This window comes from Elephas maximus, chromosome 7, assembly GCF_024166365.1.
Source record: "Elephas maximus indicus isolate mEleMax1 chromosome 7, mEleMax1 primary haplotype, whole genome shotgun sequence".
NCBI lineage: Eukaryota > Metazoa > Chordata > Mammalia > Proboscidea > Elephantidae > Elephas > Elephas maximus.
The window spans coordinates 44,206,227-44,218,422 of record NC_064825.1 but is presented as its reverse complement, the minus strand read 5'-3'; the positions used below and the strand labels follow the sequence as shown (position 1 = coordinate 44,218,422).

Here is a 12,196-nt window from a genome sequence, read left to right as displayed (position 1 = left end):
TCTCCATATGAAAGATCTATGACGACATTTCTTTGTTCCTCTTTATTGTTTTAATGTTGTCTTCTTTTACTTAATGACATTGCTGTTTCCCTGTTTTAAGCGTTTTTCTATCTTGATTTATTTTTGTGATTTCCCTATCTGGGTTGATATCTGATTGCTCTGTCCGGTGTTCTAGTCCTGGGTTGGTATCTGATATTATTGATTTTCTAACCAGGGAACTCCCTTTAGTATTTCTTGTAGTTTTGGTTTGGTTTTTACAAATTCCCTAAACTTCTGTTTATCTGGAAAAGTCCTAATTTCATCTTCATATTTTAGAGACAGTTTTGCTGGATATATGGATTCTTGGTGATTTTTTTCCTTCAAGCCTTTATATATGTCATCCCATTACCTTCTTGCCTGAATGGTTTCTGCTGAGTAGTCCAAGCTAACTCTCTTTTGTAGGTGACCTCGTTTATCCCTAGCTGCTCTTACAATTCTCTCTTTATCTTTGGTTTTGACAAGTTTGATTATGTCTTGGTGACTTTCTTTTAACATCTGCCTTATGTGAAGTTCGGTGAGCATCTTGGATAGATATCCTCTCATCTTTCACGATATCAGGGAAGTTTTCTGCCAACAAATCTTCAACAATTCTTTCTGTATTTTCTGTTATCCCTCCCTGTTCTGGTACTCCAATCACTCGTAGGTTATTTCGCTTCAGAGAGTCCCACATGATTCTTACAGTTTCTTTGGTTTTTTTAATACTTTTATCTGATTTTTCTTCAAATATATTGGTGCCAAGTACTTTATCTTCAAGTTCAGAAATTCTGCCTTCCACTTGCTCAGTTCTGCTCCTCTGACTTTCTATTGAGTTGTCTACTTCTGTAATTTTATTGTTAATCTTCTGATTTTCTGATTGCTGTCTCCCCATGGATTCTTGCAGCTTATTAAATTTTCACAATGTTCTTGAATAACCTTTTTTAATTTCTTCAACCGCTCTATCTGTGTGTTCCTTGGCTTGTTCTGCATATTGCCTGATCTCATTCCTAATGTCTTGAAGAGTTCTGTATGTTAATCTTTTGTATTCTGCATCTGGTAATTCCAGGAAGGCAACTTCATCCAGAAGATCCCTTGATTCTTTGTTTTGAGAACTTGTTGAAGCAATCATGGTCTGCTTCTTTATGTGATTTGATATTGACTGTTGTCTCTGTGCCATCTATAAGTTATTGTATTAGCTTATTTTATGTTTGCTTACTATATCCTAGCTTCTTGCTTTGTTTTGTTTTGATATGTCCAGATAGGTTTCTTGAGTAAGCTCGCTTGATTATTTTCGCCTTTGAAGCTCTAACATCCTGTCACCAGATGGCTAGAGCTGTTACGAGGTATATGAGCCTAGGCGTCCATTAACTTTTCTAGTATGGATTCAGCTCAGGTATCCAGGTAGGTGGTCATCAAGTGTGTGGTACAGGCTCTGTCCTATAGTCTTAGAGGGGCAGGGGTGATTGGTGTAGGTACTGGTGTCTGGTTGTAGCAGGGGGCCATGCTCTGAACAAGGCAGGGGGCTGACAACCATCCCCCGAGTGTCTCTGAAGAAAGCACGTCCCTCTTCCCTAGAGTGCACAGGTGGGTGGGTTCTGCAGATGGACCTTGGGTACCCAGCACTTTTGGTTTTAAAGACTGGGAGGTACCAGTTATCCTTGGACCCCTGTCACAGTAACTTTTCTAAGGTCACAAAGTTTGCAAATGGTGGGGTCAAGTTTTGAACCCAAGCATTGTGGCACTACAGCCCTGTTAACCACTATGCTCTAGGACTGCCTCTCACTGTATAGGTAAGAATCAGGATACAGAACTTTCAAACCACTGGAGGTAAAAAACACGCAAAGAAAAAAAACGATACAGGAAAAATCAGGAAAGGAAAAAAGAAGAAGCACAGATGCATGCAAATGGAAAATATAAAATAATACAGCATGAGTAAGACCAAATATATTTGTATCTTAATATAATGACACGGAAAGATGAACACATCATATTCTTGAGCAAAAAGAACTGGAGACGGAACAGCAAAGTATACTAGGACTCCATTTATGTTAATACATACACACTTACAATCTACACATGCTTATGTAGGCTTGGGAAAAGTCTGGAATGATATACAAGAAATGTTGACAGTTACTGTCTTAGGAGTGAATTACAAGGGAACCTTTGCTTAACTCCATGATATTTTAATTTTCAACAACAATCATAACTGGCACAAAGTAGGCATTAAACATTTGCTAAACAGACATTTGGATATTGCTACGATTAAATCATAACCTGATTTATCAGGTGATTATTAAGATGAAGGAAACCCTGGTGGCGTAGTGGTTAAATGGTACAGCTGGTAACCAAAGGTCAGCAGTTCAAATCCACCAGGTGCTCCTTGGAAATCCTATGGGGCAGTTCTACTCTGCCCTATAGGGTTGCTACAAGTCAGAATTGACTCTATGGCAACAGGTGTGGTTTTATTAAGGTCAACGAAGAAACATTATATTCAAAATGTTCTTCCTGGCCTAGTATTTTTAAGACCTTACTTAATTAAACACTTGTTGTTGTATTTGTTTCTCTATACCACTTAGAGATTGACAAAGCTGCTAGGCTGACATCAAATTTGGCTGTGAGCTGGCAACCAGTTACTTAAATCCTATAGTAAATAGAAATCTGTGATGCACTTTTATTTTTTTAATAATTTTTATTGAGCTTTAAGTGAAAGTTTACAAATCAAGTCAGTCTGTCACGTATAAGCTTATATACACCTTACTCCATACTCCCACTTACTCTCCCCCTAATGAGTCAGCCCTTCCGGTCTCTCCTTTCGTAACAATTTTGCCAGTTTCTAACCCTCTCTACCCTCCCATCTCCCCTCCAGACAGGAGATGCCAACACAGTCTCAAATGTCCACCTGATACAAGTAGCTCACTCTTCATCAGCATCTCTCTCCAACCCATTGTCCAGTCCCTTCCATGTCTGATGAGTTGTCTTCGGGAATGGTTCCTGTCCTGGGCCAACAGAAGGTTTGGGGACCATGACTGCCAGGATTCCTCTAGTCTCAGTTAGACCATTAAGTCTGGTCTTTTTATGAGAATTTGGGGTCTGCATCCCACTGATCTCCTGCTCCCTCAGGGGTTCTCTGTTGTGCTCCCTGTCAGGGCAGTCATCAGTTGTGGCCGGACACCATCGAGTTCTTCTGGTCTCAGGATGATGTAAGTTTCTGGTTCATGTGGCCCCTTCTGTCTCTTGGGCTCACAGTTGTCATGTGACCTTGGTGTTCTTCATTCTCCTTTGATCCAGGTGGGTTGAGACCAATGTGATGCACTTTTATTTTATGGAACACTGAGACACAAAAGGAAAACCTCGTGGCATAGTAGTTAAGAGCTACTGCTGCTAACCAAAAGGTATGCAGTTTGAATCCACCAGGCGCTCCTTGGAAACCCTATGAGGCAGTTCTACTCTGTCCAATAGGGTTGCTGGGAATCAGAATTGACTGAATGGCAATGGGTTTTGAGACACAAAAAATACTTTCAGTCAAACTATGGCATACCATCAAAACATTTGATTTCAGATTTGTTAAAATAATTAAAAATGTGCATCTTAGAAATGATAAAATATGGTGAGTTCTATTATCAGAAACTCTAATAACTATCTTTATATTCAGTTCTTATTACATACTAGTACTATGCTAAGTGCTTTTACATATATTATCCCATTTATTTTTCACAGACTCTCCATGAGACGGATGTTATCATTATCCTCATTTTACAGTCGGGGAAACAAGGCACAAAGCAGTTAAAAAACTTGTCCATAAACCACTAGTAAGTACAGAAGTCAGGACTGGAACAAGACAGTCTGACTCCACAGTATATTCTCTTGTCTATACTGCCTGGAGAAAAGTTTACTAGTCCCTTCAGAAGAGGAAAAGTGCTTTCTGGCACTAAATTCTTAAATCTATCAAGTGAGACCATACAGAATGTCTTTGTTGCCAGGTAAAGTCTTCTGTTGTGGTATAGGCAATGGAAAGCCATGGGAGGGTTTTTAGCAAGGGAGGGAGACATGATCAGATTTCAAAGGATCTAATTTGATCCAAGAACAGAGCTTAGAATATCTGAAAAATGAATAGATTGCATATCCCTTAGCTCATTTTTCCTAATTATAATTTCATTCATCACAGTCCTTGGTGAGGTCTCCTAATACATTTGGAAGCGTCTTTGAAGGACCATGCCACCCCTTTTGGCCAGCTCCACATCTTACCCTCGAGTAGTTCGTGCTGTTACTATAAGTTGCAAGGCTTTGGCCTGTAGCCTCATATGATGTATAATCACCACCTGCTTATTCTCCACACCACTGTACATGAACTCCATTTTGTAGGTCTCCTCCATGATCTAAAAGGAAAAGGTCATTAACAGTAAAAAAAAATATATATATATATATAATAATAGTCTTCCCTTAGAACAAAACAGAATTCTGTTAAAAAAATCTTCTAAGTGAAACTCTGAGTGAAACATTTTTTTTTCTTTCCAAATCCCTATGCATTAATTCTCAACTGGGGTTTTTTTAAATTTTTGTTGTGCTTTAAGTGAAAGTTTACAAATCAAGTCAGTCTCTCATACAAAAATTTATATACACCTTGCTTATATACTCCTAATTGTTCTCCCCCTAATGAGACAGCACACTCCTTCCCTCCACTCTCTCTTTTCGTGTCCATTCCGCCAGCTTCTAACCCCCTCTGCTCTCTCATCTCCCCTCCAGATAGGAGATGCCAACATAGTCTCAAGTGTCTACTTGATCCAAGGAGCTCATTCTTCACCAGCATCTTTTTCTGTCCCATTGTCCAGTCCAATCCCTGTCTGAAGAGTTGGCTTTCAGAATGGTTCCTGTCCTGGGCCAACAGAAAGTCTGGGAACCATGACCACAGGGGTCTTCTAGTTCTGTCAGACCATTAAGTCTGGTCTTTTTACGTCAACTGGGATTTTTTTTTTAATGCCTATGATTTATGTGTTGGAGGAATTAGTGTAGTGTGCCTTGTGAAAAGAGAATAAATTATTTACTCAATTAATAGCACAATCATCTTAATCAAAAATGTAAAGATGTGAAATTTTAGTCACTGATGAAATTGTAATGCACTGCTTGTTACCCTAAACCAAACTCACTGTGTTGTGGGACAAATGAATATATACTGTGTGTCGAAACCCAATATCCAGGAAAAATCCTCAAGAATAACCCAGGCCCATCAGCCATATGTTAGTCATCCCAACAGACTGCCCCATGGGCCTGATATATCATGGGTTTGAGAAGGGGATAAGTGCTAAAAACAATGTTTATGACGCCAGCCCAAGCCCAGTGCATCTTAAGCTCTTGCTCAATTCTATCAAAATTTAACTACTTACATCCAACTGATGCTTATTTTTCCCCTCTTTGCCTGCCTCACTTTAGAGGCTTTGGGGTCAGAGAAATGATTCCAGGCTCTCCTTCTAATAACAATAAGACAAGCTGCTTAATTATATACTACCTTAGTTTCCCTATTTGTAAACAGGAAAACAAATAGCACCAACACCATAAAATTTACAGGATTAATAAGGCGTGGAAAGTACTTAGCATGGTTTCTGGCACACAGCAATAATTCCTTTCCTCTCTTCCTTCTAAATACTTACTTCTCCCTGGTCCTAACCCTCCCAACAGGGCCCATTAAGTCATTAACCTCTTGCCTACAATAAGCCAAAGAGCAGGTCTGAGAGAGAGTCTGGATTAGATGAAAGGTCTGGCAGTGTAGTGGAAAGAAGGTAAGACTCTGGGTGTCTGAGCTCAAGTCCTGACTCTGCTACCTATAAACCTACTGCCATCAAGTCAATTCTGATTCACAGTGACCCCACAGGGTTTCCAAGGTCAATGGCACTGTGTTGTTTAAATCTCTACAGAAGCACACTGCCACATCTTTCTCCCATGGAGCCGGTAGTGGTTTCAAACCACCAACCTTTTGGTTAGCAGTCAATTACTTTAACCACTGTACCACCAGGGCTCTATGAACTCCATCCTACTGAGTCTTAATTGCCTCATCTGTAAAATGGACTTAATATATCTTCCTATTTTACAGTATTATTGTAAAGGTAAACTGAGAGACTTGAAATCATTTAGTGAACTGTAAGGTAACAATCATGGTCACCATCACTAGCTCTATAATGAGTCATAATCATTAGGTAATATGCGGACTCACTATCTGGAAGATATGACCCATGGGAGTTAAACAAGACCTAAGAATGAAGGGGAGCTGTTCAAAGTTAGAAAGAAATGAATTCAAGGCAAATAAAAATCAATGCTACTTAATGAAACCAGCAGAAACTCAAGAACCTTCTAACCTCCAAGAGATGATACAGCCCCAAAATATGTGGTTGTTCTTAGGTGCCACTGGTTCCTACTCCGCGAACCCGAATGCAACAGTGCCCAGTTCAACACCATCCTAACAATTTTTGCTGTTTCAGCCCATTGAAGCAGCCAACTGTATCAATCCATCTCGTTGAGGTCCTTCCACTTTTTCACTGACCCTCTACCAAGCATAATATCCTTCTTCAGGGACTTGTCCCTCCTGATAACATGTGCAAAGTACGTGAGATGAAGTCTTGCCATCTGCCCTTCCAAGGAGTATTCTTCATGTACTTCTTCCAAGACAGATTTGTTTATTTTTCTGGCAGTTCATGGTATATTCATTCAATATTCTTCACCAACACCATAATTCAAAGGCTTCAATTCTTCTTTGGTCTTCATTATTCATTGTTCACCTTTCAAATGCATATCAACTGACTGAAAATACCATAGCTTGGGTAAGGTGCACCTTGGTCCTCAAGGTGACATCTTTGCTTTTCAATGCTTTAAAGAGGCTTTTGCAGCAGATTTGCCCAATGAAATGTGTCATTTGATTTCCTGACTGATGCTTCCATGAACATTGATTGTGAATCCAAATAAAACGAAACCCTTCACAACTTCAACTTTTTTTTTCTTTTTTTAATTGCACTTTAAGTGAAAGTTTACAATTCAAGTAAGTTTCTCATACAAAAACTTATACCCTAGTTGCTCTCCCTATAATGTGACACCACACTCCTCCTCTCCACCCTGTATTTCCCATGTCCATTCAACCAGCTCCTATAACCCTCTGCCTTCTCATTTTGCCTCTGGACAGCAGCTGCCAACTTAGTCTCATGTGTCTCCATGAGCTGAGAAGTACACTCCTCACCAGTATAATTTTATGTCTTATACTCCACTCTAATCTTTATCTGAAGAGTTGGCTTCAGGAATGGTTTTAATTTTGGGCTAACACAGAGTCCAGGGGCCATGTCCTCCGGGGTCCCTCCATTCTCAGTCAGACCAATAAGTCTGGTCTTTTTACTAGAATTTGAGTTCTACACCCATTTTTCTTCTGCTCCATCAGGGACTCTTTGATGTGTTCCCTGTCCAGGCAGTCATTGGTGGTAGCCAGGCACCATCTAGTTCTTCTGGTCTCAGGCTGATGTAATTTCTGGTTTATGTGGCCCTTTCTGTCTCTTGGGCTCATATTTTCCTTGTGTCTTTAGTGTTCTTCATTCTCCTTTGCTCCAGGTAGGTTGGGACCAAGAGATGCATCTCAGATGGCCGTTTACTAGCTTTTAAGACCCCAGGTGCCACTCACCAAAGTAGGATGCAGAATGTTTTCTTAATATACTTTGTTATGCCAACTGACCTAGATATCCCCCGAAACCATGGTCCCCAGACCCCCGGCCCTGCTACTCTGTCCCTCAAAGTGTTTGGTTGTATTCAGGAAACTTCTTAGCTTTGGTTTAGTCCAGTTGTGCTGACTTCCCATGTATTGTGTGTTGTCCTTCCCTCCACCTAAAATAATTCTTGTCTATCTAGTTAGTGAATACGCTTCTCTCTCCTAACCATCAAAGAATGTCTTCTTCTGTGTTTAAACCTTTTCTTGAGTTATTATAATAATGGTCTCATACACTATTTGTCCTTTCATGACTGACTAATTTCGCTTAGCATAATGTCTTCCAGATTCGTGCACGTTACGTTTCATGAATTCTTCCTTCTTTATTGTTGCGTAGTACACCGTTGTGTGAATATACCATAATTGCTTTGTGCATTCATCTGCTGATGGGCACCTAGGTTGTTTCCATCTTTTCGCTACTGTAAACAGTGCTCTAATCAACATGGGCATGCATATATCTATTCGTGCGAGGGTTCTTATTTGTCTAGGATATATTCCAAGGAGTGGGATTGCTGGATTGTATGGTGTTTCTATTCCTAGCTTTGGAGGCGAGATGAGAAGGCAGAAAGGGACAGGAGCTAGTTGAATGGACACAGGGCGGAAAGGAGGAATGAGCGGTCACATTATAGGGATAGCAACCAGGGTCACATAACAATGTGTGTATAAAGAAGTGCTAAATATTTTCCAAAGTGGTTGTACCATTATACATTCCCAAGACCAGTACGTAAGTGTTCCAATCTCTCCAACATTTATTATTTTGTGTTTTCTAGATTAATGCCAGCCTTGTTGGAGTGAGATGGAATCTCCCTATAGTTTTGATTTGCATTTCTTTAATAGCTAATGATTGTGAACATTTCCTCATGTATCTGGTAGCCACCTGAAAGTCTTCTTTGGTGAAGTGCCTGTTCATATCCTTTGTGCACTTTTTAAATTGGGTTATTTTTCTTTTTGTTGTTGAGGTTTTGCAGTATCTTGTAGATTTTAGAGATTAGACCGTAATAGGATTTGTCATAGCTGACAATTTTTGCCCAGTCTGCAGGCTGTCTTTTTACTCTTTTGGTAAAATATTTGGATGAGCATAATTGTTTGATTTTTAGGAGCTCCCAGTTATCTAGTTTCTCTTCTGGTGTTTGTGCATTGTTAGTAATGTTTCGTATAATGCTTATGCCATGTATTAGGGCTCCTGGCGTTGTTCTTAATTTTACTCCATGATCTTTATCACCTTAGGTTTTATATTTAGGTCTTTGATCCATTTTGAGTTAATTTTTGTGTATGTTGTGAGGTATGGGTCTTGTTTCACTTATTTGCAGATGGATATCCAGTTATTCCAGCATCATTTGTTAAAGAGACTATCTTTTCCCCTTTTAATGGACTTTGGGCCTTTGTCAAATACCAGCTTCTCAAAAGCGGATGAATTTACATCTGGATTCTCAATTCTGTTCCATTGGTCTATGTATCTGTTGTTGTGCCAGTACCAGGCTGTTTTTGACTACCTCGGTGGTATATGTATAATAAGTTCTAAAATCAAGTAGTGTGAGACCTCCCATGTTGTTCTTCCTTTTCAGTAATGCTTTATTTACTCAGGGCCTCTTCCCTTTCCTTATGATGTTGGTGATTTGTTTCTCCATCTCATTAAAAAAATGTCACTGGAATTTGGATCAGAATTGCACTGGATCTATAGATTGCTTTGGATAGAACAGACATTTTCACAATGTTGAGTCTTCTTATCCATGAACAAGGTATGTTTTTCCACTTATTTAGGTCTCTTTTGGCTTCTTGCAGTAGTGTCTTGAATAGTTTTTTTTGTATAGGTCTTTTACGTCTCTGGATAGATTTATTCCTAAGTATTTTGTCTTCTTGGGGGCCATGGTAAATGGTATTGATTTAGTGATTTCGTCTTCAAAGTTCTCTTGGTTGGTGTAGAGGAATCCAACTGATTTTTGTATGTTTATCTTGTATCCTAATACTCTGCTGAAATCTTCTATTAGTTCCAGTAGTTTTCTTGTGGATTCTTCAGGGTTTTTTGTGTATAAAATCATATCATCTGCAAATACAGATACTTTTACTCCTTCCTTACCAATTCGGATGCCCTTTATTTCTTTTTCTTGCCTTATTGCTCTGCCTAGGACCTCCAGCACAATGTTGAATAAGAGTGGTGATAAAGGACATCCTTGTTTGGTTCCCAATCTCAAGGGGAATGCTTTCAGGCTCTCTCCATTTAGGATGACATTGGCTATTGGCTTTGTACAAATGCCCTTTATTATGCTGAGGAGTTTTCCTCTATTCCTATTTTGCTGAGAGTTTTTATCATGAATGGGTGCTGGACTTTGTCAAATGCCTCTTCGGAATCAATTGATATGTTTCTTGTCTTTTGTTTTATTTAGGTGATGGATTACACTGAATGTTTTTCTAATATTGAACGATCTCTGCATACCTGGTATGAATCCCACTTGGTCATGGTGAATTATTTTTTGGTATGTTGTTGAATTCTATTGGCTAGAACTTTGTTGAGGGTTTTTGCATCTAAGTTCATGAGGGATATAAGTCTATAATTTTCTTTTTTTGGGGGGAATGTCTTTACCTGGTTTTGGTATCAGGGTCATGCTGGCTTCACAGAATGAGTGTAGGACTATTCACCTTTTTCTATGCTCTGAAATACCTTTAGTAGTAGTGGTGTTAACTCTTCTCTGAAAGTTTGGTAGAATTCTCCAGTGAAGCCATCAGGGGCAGGGGTTTTTTTTGTTGAAAGTTTTTTTTAATTACCTTTTCAATCTCTTTTGTTATAGGTTTATTTACTTGTTCTGTGTCTGTTTGTGTTAGTTTAGGTAGGTAGTATGTTTCTAGAAATTTGTCCATTTCCTCTAGGTTTTCAAATTTCTTAAAACTCAATTTTTCATAGTATCATTATGATTCTTTTAAGTTGGGTCTGTTGTGACATAGAACATCTCATTTCTTATTCAGGTTATTTGCTTCCTCTCCTGGTTTTCTTTTGTCAGTTTGGCCAATGGTTTACCGATTTTGTTCATCTTTTCAAAGAACCAGCTTTTGGTCTCATTAACTCTTTCAACTGTTATTCTATTTTCTATTTCATTTAATTCTGCCCTAATTTTTATATTTGCATTCTTCTGTGACCGAGAGTATCTTTTGCTGCTCTCTTTCTAATGTTCGAGTTGTAGGGTTAATTCTTGGATTTTGGCCCTTTCTTCTTTTTGGATGTGTGCATTTACTGCTATAAATTGACCTTTGAGCACTGCTTTTGATGCATCCCAAAGGTTCTGGTAGGATGTGCTTTCATTCTCATTGGAGTCTATGAATTTATTTATTCTGTCCTTAATTTCTTCTATAACACACAGTAGTTTTTGAGCAAGGTGTTCTTCAGTTTCCATGTGTTTGATTTTTTTTTCCTTGTTTTTTCTGTTATTGATTTCTACTTTAATGATTTTACAGTCAAAACAAATGCTTTGTAATATTTTGATGTTTTGGATTCTGTTAAGCTTGCCTTATGGCCTAATATGTGGTCTATTCTGGAGAATGTTCCATGTGCACCGGAAAAGAAAGTATACTTGGCTGCTGTTGCGTGGAGTGTTCTGTACATCTCTATGAGGTCAAGTAGGTTGATTGTGGCATTTAGATCTTTTGTGTGTTTGTTGTTGAGCCTCTTTCTGGATGTTCTGTCTGTTACTGAAAGTGGTAGGTTGAAGCCTCCTACTGTAATTGTGGAGCTATCTCTCTTTTCTATGCTGTTAGAGTTTGTTTTATATATTTTGGTGCCCTCTTGTTAGGTGTGTAAGTATTTATTATGCTTATGTCCTCCTGGTGTATTCACCCTTTAATCATTATACAGTGTTCTTCCTTATCCTTTTTTTTTTAATTAACTTTTATTGAGCTTCAAGTGAACGTTTACAAATCAAGTCAGACTGTCACATATAAGTTTATATACATCTTACTCCGTACTCCCACTTGCTCTCCCCCTAATGAGTCAGCCCTTCCAGTCTCTCCTTTCGTGACAATTTTGCCAGCTTCCAACTCTCTCTATCCTCCCATCCCCCCTCCAGACAGGAGATGCCAACACAGTCTCAACTGTCCACCAGATACAATTAGCTCACTCTTCTTCAGCATCTCTCTCCTACCCACTGTCCAGTCCCTTTCATGTCTTCCTTATCTTTTGTGGTAGATTTTACTTTAAAGTCTATTTTGTCAGAGATTAATATTGCCACTCCTACTTTTTTTTGATAGTTGTTTGCTTGATATATTTTTCCCACCCTTTGACTTTTAGTTTCTTTGTGTCTTTAAGGTTTATGTAGGCACCATATAGACAGATTATGTTTTTTCATCCATTTTGCCACTCTCTGTCTCTTTATTGGTGCATTTAGTCCATTCACATTCAGTGTAATTATTCATAGGCATGAGCTTAGTGCTGTCATTTTTGATGTCTTTTTATTTGTGTTG

At 38.8% G+C, this 12,196-nt stretch overlaps 1 protein-coding gene across 4 annotated transcripts in view; it reads right to left on the bottom strand.

Annotated features, from left to right (window-relative positions):
• The window catches only part of INTS4 (integrator complex subunit 4), a 131,453-nt gene that overhangs the window by 13,743 nt on the left and 105,514 nt on the right, over positions 1-12,196 (bottom strand). For all 4 annotated transcript variants that reach the window (XM_049889718.1, XM_049889720.1, XM_049889721.1 and 1 more), the window contains one exon: positions 4,261-4,391. In XM_049889718.1, coding sequence (XP_049745675.1) covers positions 4,261-4,391 — 131 coding nt within the window. The remainder of the gene's footprint in view (positions 1-4,260; positions 4,392-12,196) is intronic.